The 23447-nt window shown below is 42.4% G+C and overlaps 1 protein-coding gene across 1 annotated transcript; it reads left to right on the forward strand.

Annotated features, from left to right (window-relative positions):
- The first annotated feature begins 63 nt into the window (after positions 1–63).
- Positions 64–14228, forward strand: RCN1 (reticulocalbin 1). The gene is made up of 6 exons (XM_081166129.1): positions 64–514; positions 6131–6324; positions 7196–7374; positions 8766–8826; positions 11444–11643; positions 12921–14228. Exons 1-6 carry the CDS (start codon positions 273–275, stop codon positions 13026–13028), a joined length of 984 nt encoding a protein of 327 aa, XP_081022255.1. The 5' UTR covers positions 64–272; the 3' UTR covers positions 13029–14228.
- The last annotated feature ends 9219 nt before the right edge of the window (positions 14229–23447 follow it).

A 23447-nucleotide genomic window follows, 5' to 3' on the forward strand; every position in this document is an offset into this window, starting at 1 on the left:
GTTGAATCTTTTTTAAGTGCATGAGGGGAGGGAGAGAGAGAGAGAAGGCGAGGGGGCACGTTTGCTGGTGCTGCTGGGCTGGGAACTCCGCTTAAGCACGTGGCAGGCTTTTGCAGAGAGAGGAGCCCGCAAAGAGTCGACTTGACCCTGCACCGCCTTGCTAGAAAGTTGAAGTTTCTGCTGCTTCGGTTCTTTGCAGTGCCCCGACGTTGCCGCGCTCCCCCCGCCCCCAACCTCCTGCACGACAGATCGCCCTTTGCCCGGTGCACACAATGGGCTCTGAAGCCCCTCTCCGCTACCTCGCGGCGGGGCTGCTGCTGACGCTTTGCACCCGGGGGTCCTTGGGCGTCCCCACTTTCAGGAAGGAGAGGGGAGTTCACCCGGAGCCCGAGCTCAGCGATCGGCAGCACGAAGACAACCAGAGCTTCCAGTACGACCACGAGGCCTTCCTGGGCAAAGAAGAAGCCAAAACTTTCGACCAGCTCACCCCAGAGGAGAGCAAAGAAAGGCTGGGGTAAGACCGACCTCCTCCTAGTCCCCCCCCCACATATAGGTTACTTGACCCGGTGAAAGTTTCTTCGCTTTATTCCTCTCCCACCCATCTTCATCTTCCCAAAGTGGAAAAATAAAATTAAAAAGGCGCGCCTCTCGAGTTTAAAACCAAAAGCAAAACCACGCTCTACGAAAAAAAAAGTTTTCACTATGTCAGGTTGTAACTTTTAGCCCCAGGGAGTGTATTGTGAGTTCGACAGAGGGTGCTAGGTTGGGCAGAGACGGGAGAACTCCCAGGATTTGCTGATAACGTGGCAGAGGGGAGCCCGCCCCCCTGAAGCTGCTTAGAATGGAGGGAGCGCGGAAGGGAGGGGAGAGAGAGATGGTTTCATTCTGGGAAAGTGCACTTGTGCGGGAAAGGAAAGGCGCTTTCGGATTCTGATCGTTCCCACTTTGTGCAGACGATTAAAAGCCGGTGGCGGCTCTTTAGAGATCACTTGGCCATAGCCGCTATGGGAAAAATGGTGATCAGGAACGATGGCACTTGTTGCAGAAAAACAAACAAGCAAGCAAGCAAGCCAAAGGGTCCTTTGTCATCTTAAGAGACCAATAATGTTATTGCATCTTAAAAGACTAAGAATGTTATTAGGCTTTCGTGGACCAGAACCCACCTCATCCTATGTACTGAGTGTAAAGTTACAGACAGTGTATTCTTTATTACTATAAAGAATCAGATACAAACAAGGTCTGGTGACAAGGGTAAAAGAAATCCTAATCCAAGCAGGTGTGCCCCATTCCCAACTCAGTTGTAATGTACTGATAATGAATGGGCAAAATTTCATTTAAAAGCCCCCCAAACTATCTTTTAGAAATCAGTAGGGAAGCTTTTCTTGAAGTTTAGTAACTGGCTTGAAAGTTGTCATACTAATGCCAAAAAGTTTTAATGGAAGACTGATGAGTTGGAGTTTATAGATGAGTTGGGCACTATTGGACTTGGGTGAACAGAGTCTGAGAGTGCTCAGATCACTACAGAAAACATTTGCCCCTTTTTAAGGTTCATTTAATTGCTCTACTTTGCCAATCCAGTATCAGTTTGGGTGTGTGTCACTCCCATATCGACTAGAAAAATCCTATTGATTTATTTTATTATTATACTCCTGCTTTTTCCTCTAAGGAGCTCAAGCCTGCGTCATGTTTATCTGCAAATCAATCCTTTGAGTGACTGGATTGACTGGCCCAAGATCATATACAGTGGTAACTCGGGTTACATATGCTTTAGCTTACATACGCTTCAGGTTACACACTCCGCTAACCCAGAAATAGTGCTTCAGGTTAAGAACTTTGCTTCAGGATAAGTACAGAAATCCGGCTCCGGCGGCAAGGTGGCAGCAGGAGGCCCATTAGCTAAAGTGGTGCTTCAGGTTAAGAACAGTTTCAGGTTAAGAACAGACCTCCAGAACGAATTAAGTACTTAACCCGAGGTACCACTGTAACGTTGCAGCAAAGTGGATATTTGAACCTGGGTCTTCGCAGGCCTAGTCCACCACTCTAACCATTACACCACACTAGCTCAGAGCTGGGATGGAAGGTAGAGGAGTGTAGGTTTCCCTTAATGATGAGTGAGCGCTCCAAGCTCAGAATGCAGTTGGCACACAGGTGCAAAGTGAGGCTCTGCTTCTGTCCACCTCTGAGTTGTTGGGGGGTAGAGTGGGGGTTTCTTCTGTTTCCCCTTCCCAACCCTGGGTTTAGGGGTAGAAAGAGGAATAGATTTCCCTCCTGACCTAACGCTGCATTTGGGGGAATGATATCTGCAGTAAAGTGGTAAAAATTGGTGTGAAAAGCATAGGCACAATAAAACACTATTCATTCTTCACTGCTAAATCCCTTAAAACGGGCAGGGAAGCCATTAGGGTGTTCCCAGTACAAACAACCAGGGCAAAATCTGGTCAACTGATGCCATTGTGATTGAGAGGTTGGTGGTGCTACCCACCTGTCAGGCTGGGGTTGCAGATCCAGTTCCCTACCCAGGCCTTTCTTAAAAGGGGGGAAAAAGTCCTTAATTTGTTCGGCACCAGTTTGCAAACTCAGAACACAGAGTAGGCCAATGGAAGGAAGAGTTTATTATGCTGTATAGTTTCTCCTGCATTATTCGTGCCATCTTGTATTTAGGCAATTTTATTGGCCCCATATGGTAAACATTATAGTGCATAGATTGGTCATTAGAACTTCAACTTCCAGTCCCTCTGAAAAAGTCTGTGGGAAATTGTTGCAAGCACTTATCATCGTATTGGCTTTGGTAGTTTGTTTCTCACAACATGACTATCCATAAGCACTGCACGGTGGAAATTAAGATTTCTTCAAAACAGTCCAGCAATCTTTCATTCCAGCTTTTTGCTGTTGCTTGCTACATCTGATCTGATCTTTGCGGCGTAGTTAAAATGGTGGTCCCATGTTAACTGTACAGTGGTACTTCGGGTTACAGATGCTTCAGGTTACAGACTCCTCTAACCCAGAAATAGTACCTCAGGTTAAGAACTTTGCTTCAGGATGAGAACAGAAATCGTGCTCTGGCGGCGTGGTGGAAGCAGAAGGCCCCATTAGCTAAAGCGGTACCTCAGGTTAAGAACAGTTTCAGGTTAAGAACAGACCTCCGGAACGAATTAAGTTCTTAACCCAAAGTACCACTGTACTACCTCAGACTGCAAGTGGGAACTTACATAACTGAATGCTCTTCCATTAAAAAAAGAAATCCCTGCAAATAAACATCTAGATATCAGGGAGAAAACTAAGCTAGAATGTCCCTCCCTGGCATCTAATTTTGTGCATGGAAGTTAGTTTGTTTTAGAGTTTTTATTAACATAATTTTAATAGGACAGAACAATCCTGCCCTCATCTCCTAGAGGAGACAAGGAGAGTCTAAGGTAAGATAAAAACAAACAAACTAGCAAACAATCTGTAAGTGAGCATCAGAAAGTATCAAAATTCAAGTTCACAATGTTCATAGCAGCCAAAAAGTTTTGTATGCTGCTGGGAGATGCATTTTATCTTTGCTTGGATAAACAATAAAACAGTGCTAGTCTGCCTCAAAAGAATCTTTATAGTTTGTTTCTCCAGCCAGATGTGGATTATTTGTTAATTTTTCCAAACTCTCCAAACTGTCTTCTACCAATTATTTACAGTGGTACCTCGGGTTAAGTACTTAATTCGTTCTGGAGGTTTGTTCTTAACCTGAAACTGTTCTTAACCTGAAGCACCACTTTAGCTAATGGGGCCTCCTGCTGCTGCCGCGCTGCCGGAGCACGATTTCTGTTCTCATCCTGAAGCAAAGTTCTTAACCTGAGGTACTATTTCTGGGTTAGCGGAGTCTGTAACCTGAAGCGTATGTAACCCGAGGTACCACTGTATTTTTATGTTGTGACCCAACCTGTGATCTTCAGATGAAGGGCAGTATACAAATAAAACAAACAAATAGTAACGTGGTGCCCTTTAGGTCCTTCCAATATTGAGCAAAAACTAACTGGGCAGCTGCAAGACAATAACCAAATAGGGGTTTGAAATGACAGTCCCTTTTGATATTTTGGAAAAAGTTCCAACAGGACCAATTCCAGAAATTTCAATAGTTGCTGTCCAGTCACTTTAGTAATTTCTACAAAGGCTACAGTCTAAAACTGCAGCCCTTTTTCACAAGTTCCCCAAATAAGCTGGAACGATCCTGGTTCCTTACATCCTCTCCAACATAGCCTCAAGTTGGATATCTTCATTTGAAACAGTCTCATAGGAGTCATATACATTGTTTGCATAATTTTTAATGTTTGTTCCCTTGTGCTTGATGATCCCAATTTAAATGGGAATTTTAACCATTAAGGATTTCCAGCAATTCAGTCAAAATGGTCCAGTCTGACTCCCACATTTGTCTCAGGCCCTCTGCAGAGTCCACATCAATGATAAGAAGTACCGTATTTTTTGCCCCATAGGACGCACCTAGTTTTTTGGGGGGGAAATAAAGAAAAAAAAATTATTTCCCCCCCAGGTGCGGGGCTGGGGCGGAGGGAAGCCCGAGCTTCCCCCGACCCCAGCCCCCAGAACAGGCTGCTATCTGCTAGCTGTGGGAGTCGTGCGGCTCTCCCACGGCTAGTGGAGCGCTGCACGAAGCCCGAAGCTTGGGGCGTGCTGAGCTCAGTGGGCCCCAAGCTTCTGGGTGCAGGCAAGCTCTCCGCTAGCCGTGGGAGAGCTGTGTCTCCCACGGCTAGCGGATAGCTTCCTGAAGCCTGGAGAGCAAGAGGGGTCGGTGCGCACCGACCCCCCTCGCTCTCCAGGCTTCAGCGAAAGACTACATTCACCCCATAGGACGCACACACATTTCCCCTTCATTTTTGGAGGGGGGAAAGTGCGTCCTATAGGGCGAAAAATACAGTAAATTATCAATACGGGATACCAACCCCTTCCCTTTTCCATCAGAGCTCATGGAAGTTTTTGATCATGTGAACCCCCAACTACAGTCTGAAGTGGGACAGTCCACATACAAGTTTGCCTTCTATTCAAAGCCTTTTTGGAAAATTTAACTTTTGTATGCTAACTCTGACTTGCCAGCCCTTTTCTATCTCATTGGAACAGAGAAGAGAAGAGAGATATGTATGAAGAGGGGGAAATCATAGCAACACATAGGAAGTTGTCTTATTTAGGGTCAAAGTTTAGACCTTTGGTCCATCTAGTTCTAGTTCAATATTGTCTATGCTGACTGTCAATGGTTTTCCAGGTCTTCAGATGGATTTTAGTCCTACTTTGTAGCCTGCCACTGAGCAACAGTAGGCTGCAGAAGATTTAAACACTGTGCTAACTGCAATTTGTAATACAGTAGTGTCATTTTGCTACAGTAAGCAGAGAAGGGGAGCTGGCATGCATATTGCATTTCTAAGCAGAACATTCTTCTCTAATGATGAATGTTTCTGAGGTTTTCTTTCTCCTACTGACAGTGGGAAAATGTCACATTTTCCAGCAAGTGTGGAAAGGCAGTTCCACATGCTTGATCAACAATATTCCATTAGAAGAGTTTTTGACAGAGAATGACAAGGACAATCCAACTGTGACTCAGAATAAGTTGTTGGCTACATGAAGCTCCTTCTCTTCCCCAACACACTTTCTGAGAGATGGTAGAGAACAAATATTCCAAATGCCCACCTTGAAAGGCCCTGCGAGGGTGTTCTTGGAAGATAAAAATCTGTGGAGAAACTTCTTCTGACTCCTACTGATCTGTCTTTAAATTCAAAACTTCTAATCTGTGTCTAGCAACCAGTGTTACTCTGACTGTTGCTTAGAATAAACCCACTGAAATGATGAACATAACTCGGTCCATTTGCGGGAAGCAGTGGAAGACAGGAGTGCCTGGCGTGCTCTGGTCCATGGGGTCACGAAGAGTCGGACATGACTAAACAACAACAACAACTAGGTCCATTAATTTCAGTGTGTCTACTCCTAAGTATTCAACTTAGTTGAGTACCACACTATGTCATTTATTCAGAAATGGGTCATCACAGGTACAATTTGGAAGCCCTGTCTCTCGCAAACATAGTTGTTCAAGAGAACCCTGCAGAAATCTTTCAGTTTCTAATAATCCAGTTTACTTTTTCCATTACTGCAGGAAAATTGTTAATCGAATTGATGATAACAAAGATGGCTTCGTCACCACAGAGGAACTGAAAAACTGGATTAAGCGAGTGCAGAAACGCTACATCTTCGAAAACGTGGCAAAAGTCTGGAAGGATTATGACCTCAACAAAGACAACAAAATTTCTTGGGAAGAATACAAACAAGCCACATATGGCTATTACCTCGGTGAGCAAATTTGAGAGACAAAATTGAACCGGCATACTTGGGAATCCCAGAGTGATAGCCAACATGTTTGCCCACCTGTCCTAGGATGTCAGGAAATCACAGTTCAATGGAAGAATCAGAAGGAAATTCATAGTTTGCTCCTGATTCTTCACTTTCAGCTGCAGATGTGAAAGGAGAATCTTGCACTGCTTTCCATGCCTAAAGCAAAGCTTATATATGGTATATAGTGCTGAAAGTAAGCCCTGCTTGTGGCAGGATTCACCTGCAGTTAGGGACTCCTGAGTGGAACCAGTTCTGGCAGGACTTTTATTTGGCAGAGCCAGGTGGAAAAATGGTTTCTGATGCGCATAACCAGGCCTGTGGGGCCAGATGTTCCTCACCTGTAATCTGAGTACTAGCTGTGCATGTCAGAGGCACAAATTCACTTTGCTTAGAAAAAAGAGAGACTACTTTACTTGTTTTGATATTATTTCTGGAGTTATTGTGACATAGGAAGTGTTCTCTCCCTATGTTTTTATTAGCTTTGAAAGGGGTTAGACAAATTTGTGGAGATTAAGGCTATTGGTGGCTACTAGCCACAATCACTATATAGTACCTCCAGATTCAAAGAGAGGGTGGCTCTGGATACTAGTTGCTAGGGAGCGGCAGCAGGAGCCGTGTATTGCACTCAAGACCTGCTTTGGGGCTTCACAGAGGCATCTTATTGGAAGCACAGTGCTGCATGTGATAGACCTTTGGTCTGATTTCTTACTTCTAGAAGGGTTCAGGTCAGATTCAAGTTACATGTCATCTGTAGGCATCACTCAGGCCTTTGTTACATACTCACCAGTCCTGTTTGTCTCCATCTTGTCTTATTATTCTGGTTTTCTAGAAAACCCAGCCGAGTTTGAAGATGCAACAGAGCAGCACAATTTCAAAAAAATGATGCCCAGGGATGAAAGAAGATTCAAAAGAGCTGACCTGGATGGTGATTCCGAAGTCACTCGCGAGGAGTTCACAGCTTTCCTTCACCCAGAGGAATTTGAGCATATGAAAGACATTGTTGTTCTAGTAAGCAGCAGAAAAGCCAATCTCCTTTCTTTCGGTTTCCGTTTAATAAAGAGATTTGAAAGCTGGCTTCCTCATCTCTCAGGGCAAGGTTTCCCAGACAATAGTCGCCAGCTATTTCAACAGGAAGGAAAGCTGTTTAAATAATCCTGCTTTGGTTATTTAAACGTGACCTGCTTGGTGACCTCCCTAATATGTTGATCAATATCACATGAATAGCTAGAAAGCTTGGAAGCAAAGTGATAGGTTAGGCCTGAACCAGTTTTGCCCGGAATGTTGTCATCTTTAAGTGTGCTACTGAGCGCTTCCGTCAGACAAGCAACCTGATTTTATCATACTACATTGGCTGACACAACAGTGTGGGGGAATTTTTAAAAACTGATTTTGTAGCTAATGCAGCACATACAGGCACATCACTGCTTCAGCAAGACAATGCAGGTCCATTGTAGTGGCCTATGAGATGAGGTTTACAGAGTCACCTGTGCCCCATCACCACCTCGCTCTTCCTCAGATGTCCCTTATTCAGGGACTTGCTAGGAACACAGAAAGCTGCCTTGTATGGTTCAGTAGTTTCTGGACCAGGTATGGGGAATCTGTGGCCCTCCAGATGTTCTTGGACTCCCCCATAATATGGCTAACGGGCAGGGATAATAGGAGTAACATCTGGAGGACCACAGGTTCCCCATCCCTGGTCTGCACTGACTGGAAGCAGCTCTCAAGGGTATCGAGACAAGAGTCTTTCCCAGCCCTGCATGGATATGCCATGGAGTTAACCCAAGACTTAATGCATGTAAAGCATGTTCTCGGTTACTAAGCTACAGGCATTTCTTAGTTGTAGGGACTGGGTACATCATTCATGATTTAGATGACAGAATAGAATTCTTTTATTCTAGACCTTTGTTTTTTAATTTTATGTTGTGAACCACACTGAGATCTATGGGCATAGAGTGGTACACAAAATAAATAAATAAATAAATAAACAAACAATAGATTAAATATTTAATTATGAAGCTTAGAATAAGCTTTTCTTTAATTTCATAAGACATTAATTCATTTATAGCAGTCCCTATCGCTTATCAATGTTTATTGTGAAGCTATATCTCTCTCTCTATATATTTGTAGGATGTGTTCTATTTTAGTTGTTTGGTGGATTTTTAAATTAATACACTTTTATGAGTTTGGGGGATTTTTTTAAGCTTAGGGATAATATTTTCTCTTTGTCAATATTATATCATTATTGATATTGCCGTCCCTGTGTGTGTGTGTGTGTGTGTGTGTGTTAAAGACTTTACCCTTGATATAAAGTGACAGCTCAGAATGAAATGGTTTTATAATCAGTTTGGGCAACAAATATACACCTCTGCAATGACAGCTTTTTTCCCTTATTGTGACAGGAAACCCTGGAGGACATAGACAAAAATGAGGATGGATTTGTGGATCAAGATGAATACATTGGTAAGCTGCAGCAAGGGGATTTCCAATATTTATTATTTTATTTCAAAAGTTTTATTATGCCTAGTTTGGACAGTCTTCTCCCCAAGTCAAGGGGAGAAAGAGGCATGCAACATTTGTCATGTCTAGTTTGGACCTCAGATTACCAAAGTACATGGCACCCTCTGTGGTTCTCTCAGTGGAAGTGGGCGCCTTTGGAGATCTGGTGGTGTCAACCCCATATATTACAAAAAGGAATGTTCTGGATGCATAACAATGAAGCAGGCCCCTGTTGATTCCCCTCATGTTCTTGCATTTTCAAAGCATTTGCCACAGAGTGCTTAATGTTGTTCAGTACTAAGGAGTTAATATGAGAGAAGTAATTCTTGGGGCACCGAGGCTTCCCTCCCACCCCCCAAGTCTCTCTAAAAGCCATCCAGTTTCATGTAGATGATTTTTGTTTCCCCAATTTTCCTTCTGCCTTTTATTCCCTTTCCCACTATTGCTCGTTTGATTCTGATGTTATTCACACAGACACTTGCTGGCAGAGACAAGATGCAATGTTGCTCTGGGTCCTTTCTCTTCCCATACTTCTGAACCTAGCATAAAAGAGTGTGATTGCATCCTAAGAGGGGATCTTGAAAGAGTTGTGACTTCTCCAGCCTTAGAAGAAACCGACTGAGTGAAAGGCATTAGGGCCAAAGTTCTCCTTTACATTTTATTTTAAAAAAATATACGTTTCTCCATCAGGATGAATAACAAAAGGTGATAAAGCAACATGGAACCTTATCAAAATGCCACATAGATAGCATAACAAATACAACTCTAATAGTAAAAACCAAAATAGAGATGCAGTTTTTTGTCTTTGTAGAAAAAGAGGGTGGGGGGCTTTTGCTGAGGGTGCTTGTAACTGAGCCACTGAAGGCAAGAACCTGGGTCAGTTGCTCGTGAGCATGAGAAACGAAGAGTGAGTGGACAATCCCTGGTGTGAGACAGAATGCAAAATGTTGCTGAGGCCATTTCATTGTTTTAGTAATCTGTATGTCCTTATTTGCTTTGCCCAGGTATTTGGCTAAACTGGAAAGTCCAATTGTAGTTTAGCTTGTTTTATGATGGAGCCCTTAGTCTGCTTAGTCTATTCACTAGACTGGTTTTGATGAATTCTCTTAATTCTTGTACATTGGGAGGAACATTATGAGAAATTATGAGATTCCACCTTCCTTGTCTACAGAACCACTGTCATTCTTTTACATGTGTGGAGGAGAGGAGAAGATACTCCTCCTTTATGCAAAGACTTGCCACTTTGGCCAGCAGCTGGACTGGACCTAGATATTGGTTTGTTGTTGTTTTTTTGTATTAACTTTCAACAGCACTAAGGCTGTATAAACTTGCCAATGGCCAGGGGGATAATCCCCATGTAGATCTCAAAGTCTGACAGATACCATCAGCCTCCACGTCGGTTTTCATTACCACCATCGTATGGCTTAATTGAGCATTACAAATACGTTGACAAAAGTTAAAAGCCCACATCACTTTTTACTAGACTGCCCACCGACAAAAATCCTGATGTAAATCATTTGTGGTATATCAGCAGCATGAAACAAACAAACAAACTCTGTACATGTAGAAGATGTTTGTGCCTGCTTATCTGGAGGCAGTTCTCATTCTTTATAGGTGAGCGGTGATATTCAAGGCCAAGTTAATTGTGCCCAAAGTAGATGGTATGATGGGAATGCAGCTTTTCTTTAGGTGTTTGGCTGGAGCATTGCTCTCCATCTTTTCTGGCAGGTCTTGATAAGGTAATGCAGAAGTGAGCAAGCCCAGGTCTGTACCTAATGTGGCCCTTTAGGCCTCCTTATATGGCCCCTGGAGGCCATATAAGGCTCACTGAGCCTTGCTTTTCACCCTGAATGTTGTTCCCTGGCTGGAATATGTCCTTGAACTTTGCTAATGCCTCTTGCTTGTCTAGATGGAGGAAAGAGAGGCCTGGTGAGCTGGAAAAGCTTCCCCTCCCTTGAGGTAGCAGAACAGTTATTGAATGGTATGGGTGTAGTGATAACAGTGAAGGTATAGGCTGATAAGTCATAATTCAATAGGTAGCTCATAGCAGTGTTCCATCTGTCTTCACGAGGGTAATTTATGCAGTGGATAGCTGGAAAAAGACACCTCTTTCTAATACACCATATATAATGACTTGTATCTCCAAAGATGCACTCAAAATTACCTACTAAGTTGTATTTATTGGCCTTGCATCATCTTACATTATATCCTGCTCTTCATGTGGCCTACTGCTTTGTTGTGGAGAGGAAATTGAAGATCAGAGTAGCAGATCTAGCTTCTAGGAAAGGGAACAATGTATATAAGTTGTGTGAGATATTTAAGCTTGTGGGCATTACCTCCTTATGGTGGTGATTGGCATTATTACCCTGACAGCAGCTGGCACAGCAAAATGCTGAATGAAGATAAAGACGAGATAAAGGCCTACCACCAAGCAAACACAAAATAGGCATAGAGAGCATCACTGTGAAAGTATTTAGAGTGAAGCCTCCCCTCCCCAGGATTTATAACCAGGAGAGGCTAAGAATGGAAGAAAGTGTAACAGATAACAATAAATAATAAACATGATACTGTTTCCTCTCAGCTGATATGTTTGCGCATGAAGATGGTGGTCCAGAACCTGACTGGGTAATAACTGAACGGGAGCAGTTTGCAGATTTTCGGGATCTCAACAAGGATGGGAAGATGGATAAAGAGGAGATACGACACTGGATTCTCCCACAAGACTATGATCATGCACAAGCCGAAGCCAGACACTTAGTATATGAGTCGGATGTCGACAAGGTACTTAGTTCTTTCACAGAGTTCATGAATGGTAGATTATTGCTTTACTTGCTGCCTTTTTATATAATGTCAGCCTACCAAGAGTCAAATCTTAAGGACTCTGTAAGGAGATCACTAAAAAAATTGATATAAACGTGGTCATGTTAATGCCACCCACTGATCATTCAGGAAACACAGAAAAGGTATGGTGGAAGTGGGAGAGATCCAAATGTTTGACCCAAATGATAAGAATTTACATTAAGTGTTCTAATTCTGAGATCAATGTGTGGTCATATTTGCATAGAATTCTGTGTGCTGTATTAACTTTTCATATCAGTGGAAGTGTGCAGATAAATTCCACAGAACTTTTTTCATGATACCTATATGCTACCTCCATATATGCCTTTGGATTACTAGTTCTTGGTGAGCGGCAGCAGAAAAAAACTACATGGGCCTTTTATCTGATCCAGCAGGGCTCTTTTTCCATGTTCTAATCCTCCCGTTGTAATGAATGGGGAAACATTTTATGCTGGAGGAGCCCAGATATTCACATCAAACTCCATAATACAGAAGGGGACTGGGCTTGATAGTTTTAGAGACACTCCCCACTCTGCAGCTAGAAATATGAAAGATAGTGGTGTAGGCTGGGTCTGGGTGTGTTATTTGATTGATATGTTTATATTCCCTGCCTTCTCCCACATCCATGCCTATCCAGCATATAAGAGAAACAGATTCTAGCAATGAAACTTGATAAAGTAAAATCTTTATAAACTTTATAAATTTATAAAGTTAAATCCTACAAATACAAAACTAATATGTTTAAAAAATCTAAGGGCAGCCTAAAATTGACATAAGATAGTCCAGGATAATAGACCAGCCTCCACTACAAATTTCAAAAGAGTGCTCTTGTTTAGTGTTCGAGTCAGTCTGCCATGTCCCCCTCCAGGACACTATTCCATCTTCGGGGTTTTTGGCCAACAGTCCTGTCAGCATTCTGAGGACACATAGTCTTCATTTATTTAATTTTGGCAGGGATGGGTGTGTGTGTCACTAGATACTTTTATACTTTGGTAAACCTCAGAGCTCTACTGACATTTGGTTAAACACAAAGAGTGCTTATGTTGCCCACTCTTTGAGTAAATACAGCTTATGAGTATATTGCCTCATGCCATGAGGGTCTTTTCTTAGTGAATCACAGAGCAGAATAAAGTTCTGTTGTTTTTAGACACAGCACTCAAACTCTTTAACAGAAGCTCGGTTTAGATTATACTAAAGATTTTCATTTCCACCCCCTCCAGGACCACATGTTAACCAAAGAAGAGATTCTGGACAACTGGAATATGTTTGTTGGAAGCCAAGCAACAAATTATGGAGAAGACCTCACAAAAAACCACGATGAGCTATGATGTTTTTTGAAAAGCAAATACACTAGAGACTTGGGTCATGTTTTCCTGTATATAACCAAAGTAATAGTGGCTATTTTAGCAGATTATATTTTTAATAAGGCTATTTTTAGCATTGTTGAATATACAATAGGTTTACCACTTTTTTAATTGCACATTTTTATTATACATTTCAGTATAATTTTGAGGATGCACTTTTCAGTCATAGCTTTTGATACACTTTCACCTCAGCCATAAATACTCAGACTTGGAATTCTCACTGACATTGGTGAGACTTAGCTTGTAAAATGTAGTATGGAAGATGAGTAGCCTCATAGGATACCCTTGTATGTTGTTGACCCACAGTGTATCACACTGCAAGCGTGTGTGTGGCAGGTTGCTAATGGTTCAGTGCTCCCTCATAACACATTCAAAAATGTCAGGCTGCAATTCTGTACACGTCTAGCTGGGAGTAACTCCTGTTAAACTCGGTGGGACTTCTGAGTAGGCGCATGCAGGATTGCACAATAGGTAGGATAGTCTTCCTGACATGCTGGTTTCCTTTGATAGAGGAGACTTTTTCATAAGGACAGAAGAAGAACTGTACTGAATCAGGCCATCTGTTCCAGCATCCTGTTCTTGCAGAGTCTAACCAGATGCCTATGGGAAGCCTTGATGCAGGACCCAAATGCAACAGCACTTTCCTCCCTTGGGATTTCCATGTGTACAGAGTTTGGGCTTCCCATCCGCTTCCATGGCAGTGGTGGCTTTCAAATTCCCTTGCAGATGGAGAAGCCCTGGGTGGAGGGAACTATATGAATGGTTGGAAGCTCCTGCCTTGGCTTCGTCCTAAATTAGAACCAATAAATCTCATTGGCATTTGAAAGACAGCATTGCCACACGGTGTGATGTTTCTGTTCAAACAGCAGAGCTGCTGCTTTCTACACTTTCCCTGTGTTTGGTAGAGCAGTCCACTTCATATTTATGAAGTGGGTTTTGCCAAATATTATGGGTGGATAGCAGTCTTTTCACAGTGGAAATGAAGACACACCACATTTCCAAACTGGGCCTTTTGTGAGCATTCAAGAGCCTTTGAACTTTGTATTGAATTTCCAGAGAGGCTATACAGCACAAGATTCTGAGTTTGTTGTATGTGTGTATATACATATGCATTGCCACTTTAAGGAGGTTTTATGCTATCAGCTAATAAAAGCTTTTAATTTAGGGGCTTAGAGAGAAGCTGTATTTCAGAATGCATATGAGCTGTTGCATATGATACAATTGCATTTTTGCCTGTATTGACTTGAAGATACAAACGATTAAAAATATTACATCTTTTGGATAATTTAAAGGTCTTAAAGTGGGAATGAAGAAGGGTTTCATACAAAATCTTAAAATGCTAGTTTGCTCATGTCCTGATGAAATTTTCCTGCCTGTGATACCAAGTGGGGAGGAAACATACAGCACAAGAATGTGAACATGCAATGTAATTTATATATCAAGGGGCAGGGTTTAGCCCTTGCTCATCCCTGAGAGCTGTTTACTACTACTGTGTAAGAGTAATACTTTTCCCCATTTCTTTCCCTCCCCCCATTTGCAGACTAGACTAAAAGTGCCTCTTTCAAAAATGGCACAAAGCTGATTTTGTGAAATGCATTGTTAGTGACATGAAGGTGAGAAGTGGAATCGCTGCAAACACCACTGCTCCCCCCCCCCGGCTGCAAGAAACTCACACTTTTTTTCTGAGCAATGGGTACAATAAGGGGATACACTCTGTGGAAGCGAGAAAGCTGAAGATTACTAGCTAGGCAAACCAAAGAATGGTTACCAAGCCCAACCACAATTTGTAGAATCTTGCTGGGGATGCTTAATTGGCTGTAGCTCCCTGATGTAGGTCCCATATATGTTTGGAGATGCTCAAAGCAGCTGTATAGAGTAGAAAGAGGGTTTTTAGAGAGGGCTCACTGACAGATTCTTGTTTGAGCCTTAAGTAAGGTGATGCTTACTTAATTTAAACAGTAAAATAGCCTCATGGATTTATTTACTAGAAGAAGAAGAAGAGTTTGGATTTGATAACCCGCTTTATCACTACCCTAAGGAGTCTCAAAGCGGCTAACAATCTCCTTTTCCCTTCCTCCCCCACAACAAACACTCTGTGAGGTGAGTGGGGCTGAGAGACTTCAAAGAAGTGTGACTGGCCCAAGGTCCACCCATATGGAGGAGCGGGGAAGTGAACCCGGTTCACCAGATTACAAGTCCACCGCTCTTAACCACTACATCACACTGGCTCTAGACCATTCTCTGCACAATAGGTGTTAGGCATGCTGGAGCTTTTCATTGTCCTGGCCTACCAGATCCCCATGTGTTCAGCCCCCACTCAAATGTGTGTGCCCCTGAAGATTGGTGTAAGGAGCTGCCACCAGAAGATCCCAAAAAGGCAGTGGGGGGAAAATCCAATTAATTTTGGATTTTAATCACTTCAGTAACACATTGGGGCCTTGGTTATAGTGTAAGGTGATTTTTTTTAAAGGAGTAAATCACATTTCCTTATTGGACTAACCTTGAAATATTTTGGTAATTCATACTTATGTACAATCTGTTTCAACTGGAAACTAGCACTGGTGACCCACAAAGCAATAAACAGGCACGCAGCTGTTACTACTGCATGCTTTCTGCAACTTCAGTAACAGTGAATATGTGCAGTGTACTAAATTCTCCTTTCAAGCTCAATGCACCGAGCAAGAGTAACTCTAAAAGAGACTAGGGCTCCTGGGTTTAAATTTAACACTATTTAAGGAAAGCAAACCTTTGCTAGGGGACATAGCTGTTAACATTGTGATTTTTCAAGCATTAGGGTTCTAATGGGGTTTGACTGCTCCAGAGATAACATATTTTTTTCTAGGTAACATATATCAAGTCCGATTACGAGCAAAAGCTACAAAATTTTACTGTAATGTGAAATACTGTAATGTCAGATAGCATTATTTATCTGCTTAATATGACAAAAAGCATTAATTGCTGGGAGCTATGATTCAGTCCAGCAATATGGAAATCCATTTTGTGCCTCTCTCATCAGTTGTTGCAGAGTTTTCCTAATGAATTGTGATGTAAGATTCTGCTGGGAAATGTGTTTGTCTCCCCCCCCCCCGCCCCCACTTGCAGGTTCAGTGTGCTCACTGTTGTGACATAGATCCTCCATTAACTAAATGTTTTCATTAAGGTAGTGCCACGACACATCACGGGCGCATCTCTTTCCTCTTCGATATCTGGAATAGCCGTAATCATTACTCCACATGCAGTTTTAATTATTAGGATTTACCAAACGGACTAAGTGGCTAATGCTCATTGTTTTAAAAGTCCCTCTTAACTATTCACTCAGATTAAATGTGTCATCCATTTCCAATCAAGGTGGTATGCATATATCCCACAGGAAAGGGAAAATGCAGCACACTCTGATCTAATGACTTTTACATAAAGGTTGCCTTAATGCTTTACATTTTGCAATGCAGAAACTGATCTTAATTCCCACTGAAGTCAGTGGTAAGTTTCTCATAAAATTGAGGAGAGGAGCAGAAACCACACCTTCTTCCTGGTTAAGAGTGATCATTGACTATAAGAAAAACTAGTTTTACACACAAACACAAACGTTTGACCTCAAGTGCATTCACCCCTGCCCATGGTAGTAGGCTTGTGCATGCAGATGCATCTGGATACATATGATCACGTAGACCCCATTAACTGGACACATATTTTGATGTGGATGCCTGGAGGTGGTGGTCTCGACCACTTTGGCCACACCAGCCACTGGCATATGACTCCCAGAGGGTGGGTGAAAAGACAGTAGCAGCCCTTCACCCACACCAGTATTGCTGCAGCTTACCTGGTGGTGTAGGAGCCAACTCCTAGAGGCCAAAGGGGCTTCATCCCTCCAATAAAATATTTGAGGAGGCTGCCCCCCTCCCCAAGTTGATGGGCATTGCCATTCAAATGGTGCATGCGCACCACACCATGTGATTGATTATGTGGGGTGGGGCTTACCTGTCCCTCAATACTTTATTCAAATTGCACCCCCTGCCTGGTGTGGGGGGTGGTGTTGCACTTGTAGGAGCCTTCCACCAGGGTACTGCCCACTCCTCACCTCACCACCACTCTGGCCAGCCTATAGCATCCAGGTTAGATGTAGCAACACCAATCAGGAGGCTGGCACAGCTTATGCCCCACCACATGGGGGACTACTGCTAAGAGTACTGTTAAAAGGTTCCCTGCATTATACAACCAGCGAGGTGATATTCTTTGTCTTATCTTTAAAAACGATTTCTGCTTTCCGGAGCTTTCGATAGGCCCTATCCACCCCCTTTGCAAAGAATGTCAACCATGGGATAGAGGTGCCTCTCATCCATGCGGACAATGGTCATAATTATGCACCCATGTTAGAAGTTACCTTTAACACCCTTTGCGATCTGGCTGTATGAGTGGAATGGATTGTTACAGCCCAGAGAGTCACCAAATCTTGCACAGGAAGAATGAATGGTCTGATTCCAAGTAGCATGAAGTGACTTTGTAGACAAAATGCAGAAGCTTGCCCTCCTAAGGGTCAAACTAGGAGTTATGTTAACACAGTGTTTTAAATTGTATATTTAGGATTCATCACATCTCTCTTGCAGGGACAAAAAAATCTATCTGGGCCTCTAATCTGGATCAGAAGTGCAATGTTGGAAGTGAGGTTCCTTCCCACGCTATTTTCCTGTTCAAAACTATCCCTGAAGCTGCTAGCTTCCCCCAAAGCAGTATGGTTAAGAAAAGTATATTGTATTGCTTTTCCTTGTAGATAAATGGAATCTGTTGGTCTTTATCCACTGAATTGGAAGTGGAGAGGAGGGGAAATTAGCATCCCATCAGAAAGATTAGATTGTAGGACAGGTAAACGTAACTAAATTAGAATTACCAGATTCTTTCTGGCTACAGAAGTCAAGTGGATACAGAATCTAGTGCAACAACTGAGGATGACCCTCAGACACTAATTCTGAATGGCTGCATGCAGACTAAATGGATATTTTTAAAAACAGTATTTTTACATTTTGCAAGATAAGTCACATATCAATGTGGCCGAATAAACACAAATGCATCGGACATGTTAGGCAAGCATATGCAAACAGTATTTGACATTGTGCTATTGTGGGTGTTTGTTTCCCGGGAAAGAATTGGCAATATACTTCTGGGTTGCATTGTATTTTACATGCTCCCTTTTGCAAGATATATTAGCTACTCAAATCAGAATGCTACATTAACCACACATTTAAACCAAAATATTCATAATAGACCTTAAAAAAAAAAAAGAGCGGAGAGGCCAAATCACAACAGTGCAACAGATTAACCCATATTTTGCTATTCACTCTGGTTTTACACTTGCACAGCTAAAAAGTTAATAAATTGGGGGGCGGGGGATGCAGGCTATGTAGGAAGCTGCCTGTAGGTGTGCTTGCTGTGGATAAACCAAATCAACTACCATGTGCATATGTCATTCTGCAAGGAAGCTGTTAGGGAGAGCCAAAATTAGAATGGCCTTTTCCAATAAGAGAAGGCAATGAAGGTATGGAAAACAGCAATTCTTAATAGAACACAGTTGCTTTCTTAAAGAGAGTGGGGGAGTTACAATCTGATCCCTTAAGCCTTTGCTCCTGGCAATTATGTGCTTGATCAATTGCTATATACAGCATCTAGAGAGCATTTTGACAACCACAGACGATGCCAGTGAAACTTAAGCAGGGCTTCAGCTTAGAGATCTGTTTTTAGTCTAGGGCTCGATCCTGGAATATGTGCAGAGGATAGGACCTCGGAACTATGAGTAGAAGACTATTCTGTCATAAATGAATTCCCTTTCTCTCACACATGACGAAGTACAGGAACTACTGTCCTGTAGCGCTATCCTACAGTTCTAAGTAGTAGGTATATGAATGAATGAATCCATATGTCATATTTTTGTATACCATATAGACATTTTTAAATGTTAAGCAGTGTAGATATGTGTTTCAAAAAAGAAATAAAGTTAATTTCTGGACTCTGTGCTTCCCAAGTTTTATTATGCTGAGACACTGAAATGCTGTAAGTTTCACCAGAGCTATTGTTGTCTACATTTTACACAAGCTTTCAGCTGTGATGGAAATTATTCTCATTCCTAAGCAATTCTTAGGCCTTGTGGTCCAACGCATTTCAGAGATGACAAATATGAATTAAAGATCACTTCACAGAAAGGTAAACTGTGAAAGTTCATGGCTCTTTCCCTGTTAGAATTATTGAAATGGCAATGTGAAATTTGAAAAGATTGGCAATTTTTGAGGGGGGAAATCGTAGAAGGCTATTATTGCTTATAATAATTTGTATATACTTTTAAGTCACTTGCATTCAAGTTTCTGACTTACGTCTTTGAAATGCTTGTGACAGTCTAGAATGGATTTGCTACTGAGCTGTAATTCAGTGCAGATTTCCTATTGCTGCAAAAGAGAAAATGGATTTCTCCAGCTCCTATTCAGCTGTAGCCTTTCTCTCTGTCCCTGTTGAGCATGAAAGAGAAAAGTAACAGCCTCACAGCAGCTGCTTCTCTCTTTGCACTGTGGCCCTCAATTCAGGTAACTGGTGCAGAGGCAAAAGAGGAGTAGGAGTTGCTCTCTTGTTCCCTGTACAGGCAGTATAAATCATCCCATGGTGGAGTCCTAAGGAAGTCTGGAGACCAGATGTCATCTATGCAAGAGCACAAAAAGAAAGTGGGAATGGAAATGTAGAGAAGTCTTCATTGACATCCTACAAGTTCACATAGTTCAAGCAAGATCCCCACAGACAAGAAAGAGACAATTATATTGCCATTAGTTCAGAAACACTGTGGGAAACAGAAAGCGTATGAGGAAGAAAAGATTTTTAAAGAAATAGTTTAGGAGACCAAGTTGCAGCGGTGGTGGGAAGAAGTCTTTAAGCAGGTACAGCAGATAAAATATTTAAACAGCCAGCACATTCTTAGGCATCCTGTTCCTATGCATGTTGCTTTTGAAATGACTAAAGGAGCTAACTTCTGCCATTTAGTGTGCAGCCTTAAAATATTACTTTTGGGATAGGCTTCCAACAAAAGATTAAAAACACATTAAAACATGAGACATTTAAAACTTCCCTAAACAGGGCTGCCTTCAGATGTCTTCTGAATGCCAGATAGTTGTTTATATCTTTGACATCTGATAGGAGGGCGTTCCACAGGACGGGCGGAAGGTGGGAAGACCTGGTCTAGAAAGGTATTCTGAAGTTCTAAACTGCAGTGTCCACATGTCATTGTCAGCATTGAAATGCCATTTTATATTCTCATATTAATCCAGATTTCTGCTTTCCATGGAAACACACACAGAAACACACACACACACACACACACACACACACACACACAAACACACACACACACACACACACTGTCGTCAGTGACATGCTTGTGATAGCTGAATAAGCTGTTTGCAACATCAAGTTCTTGTCTGAGAGCTTCCCTGGAGAATAAATTACTATGGCTGCAACCTTACCCACCTGCTCCTTATGCTGTTCTGGGTGTGTGTGAATTGAGTGTTGGTATCTCTCTGCTCACTTCTTCAGCCGGCTTCCCACCTGAGTTATGCTCTTCTGCCTACTGAAAAGTGTGGATGGAATGCCCACCAGTGGTATCTGCACTAGAGAAAACCACTGGGAAATCCTGGAATGGGACTTCCCAAGGGCAAGGCAGAACCAAGCCTGAACTGGCCTTCAATCTGCTGGATCCAAGCCACTCTTAATGGCCAGAACTGACTTGCATCAGGCCTGATTTCACGAAGCTAGATATTAGACAAAAAAGAGTCCCAAATGGAATTGGGAATATGGTACACTCTGAGAGGGGTCTGCTCCCCCCCCTCCCTTGCTATTCTTAAGGAATATCAACTCTCTCCCCCAGCAGCTATTATTATTGGCCTTGGGAGGGTAGGTAAATCAAGTACTGCAAGGGGCCAGTCTCTTCTCTGCAAGCCCATTGCATAGCTTTTTTTTGGGGGGGGGGGTGCCACACCCTTGAGGAGAACTCAGCATTTTCACACTCTCTCTCTCTCACACACACCAACCTCAATACTTTCTGCAAACTCTTCCTGTTGGCCCCGAAGACTGAACTCCAAGGTATTACCAAAATGGCCCTATAGATTCCAATGGGAATTGAATAAAGCCATTCCAGTGCAATTTACCTCGCCCCCACTTCAGATCCCAATCGTACAACAAGTCATTTAGGATAACTTTAGTTGCTGGTTATTCCCACCACTACCACTTAGTGTGCAACGTAAGCACCTCTGAGATGTGCCATACAGAAAAGGCCTCCAAATAGTGAAATCTCCAGGGGGAGGGACTGAAGTTAATATAGAAAATTCTGTATGAAGTTAACAAAATATGCATTACTTTGTTGCCTGTGATGAGGGCTTTTAACGCAACTCAGGGGACTCAGTCCTAGGCTGATGGAAATCGACATGCCTCCATTAGCTTCAATTCTTAATTGGCTTAATTGAATTCCGTTGGAATTTGATGGGTTTTTCGAAGCTGCTAATATCATATGTTACAAGAACTGGGGCTGGTGTATAAAGCATCATCTCAATCTCTCCAGCAAAGGAACTAACCTGATTTCTGCTGTAGAAATGGCAGATGCCCAAAAGCTTGTTGATGGAACACTTACTGGTCCAACTGTATTCTTAACACACTTCCTCAAGAGTCACAAGAGAACCCTGCTTCCCACCTTCCTCTTGATGTGTCCACAGGGGCAGGGGAAAGCAGCATGCTAAATTGGTCAGGAGAATATCTCCCATATCCCTCTTCCTGCCCTTTCCTCCCCCTTCTGTTCAGTCAAGTGACTTGAGCTCCAAAGTTCATATAATTTGCCCGAATGGAGAATGCTGGAGGCTAGATTTGGAGATAGGGCACATAGACTTTCCTTTCTCTGTAACAGCCCAACATTCTTATTGTGAACATGGGAAATGGGTGCAAAAGAAACCTAACTGGGATTCCTCCATATCAGGGATGCTGTGGCAGTGGATTTCCTTTGTCGGCCCAGGTGGGTGCAGGTCTAGGTGAGCTCTGGGAACCCTTCCGACGCTTTGATTCTTTGAGTCCTATACAAAGTCTGCAGCTGTGCTGGGAAGGATCATGCCCTAAGTATTAGTTTAGAAAGGTAATCTTCTAATGGCATTTAAAAATCAGTGAATACCTCTTCAAAAATTGCAGCTACTATTCAAGAAACATTTACTGACATTAACTATAGAAGACGTATAGCTTTCTGTAATTAGTGTGCACCCTTTAGATGTGGCTAATTACCTCTTATCAATTAATTTTTTCTCATTAGAAAAAAAAAATGAGACTGTAGTCATGAGAGAGAAACGAGAGGTCCGGACCCATACGGCAGCAGAAAATTCAGCTAGATAATGTCTCCGATTTGGTTAATTCCAGGTGACTATCGGGTTATTCAACCTAGGAGAATTTAATGATTCTGGACAGTTCATGCAATGAATGCCCCTGTAAATCATTCATAATTACAAACATAAAAATTAAAAGTCAGTCTGAGGAGAAAGATAACATAATATTAATGATGGAGGGCAATAAGCTAGAAATGGACGGCTTGGCCTTTTAATCAAGGACACACTGATGGGAGACCTGTAAACCTTATAGGATTGTATTGGAAATTCAGAACTATATAATTTAATCAAATTAAGTCATTAACTAAAGGTAGATCCCATATTTTTCTCCACAAATAAGTGGGCTTTTCCTACTGTCAAGGAGAGTCTAATCTATTCTAATAGTTTAGTTTTGCTTCTGTTCTTCTTGAAAACTGGGATCATTGAGTTGAGAGGAGCTATATACCCTTTAAAAGGACCTAGGGTCAAATGAATCTAGGATCTAAGAGTCTTGGTTGACCATAAACTTGACATGAGCCAACAGTGTGACGCGGCAGCTAAAAAAGCCAATGCAATTCTGGGCTGCATCAATAGGAGTATAGCATCTAGATCAAGGGAAGTAATAGTGCCACTGTATTCTGCTCTGGTCAGACCTCACCTGGAGTACTGTGTCCAGTTCTGGGCACCACAGTTCAAGAAGGACACTGACAAACTGGAACGTGTCCAGAGGAGGGCAACCAAAATGGTCAAAGGCCTGGAAAGGATGCCTTATGAGGAACGGCTGAGGGAGCTGGGCATGTTTAGCCTGGAGAAGAGGAGGTTAAGGGGTGATATGATAGCCATGTTCAAATATATAAAAGGATGTCATATAGAGGAGGGAGAAAGGTTGTTATCTGCTGCTCCAGAGAAGCGGACACGGAGCAATGGATCCAAACTACAAGAAAGAAGATTCCACCTAAACATTAGGAAGAACTTCCTGACAGTGAGAGCTGTTCGACAGTGGAATTTGCTGCCAAGG

Source organism: Podarcis bocagei (assembly GCF_964188305.1).
Source record: "Podarcis bocagei genome assembly, chromosome: 1".
In the NCBI taxonomy this organism is placed as follows: Eukaryota; Metazoa; Chordata; class Lepidosauria; order Squamata; family Lacertidae; genus Podarcis; species Podarcis bocagei.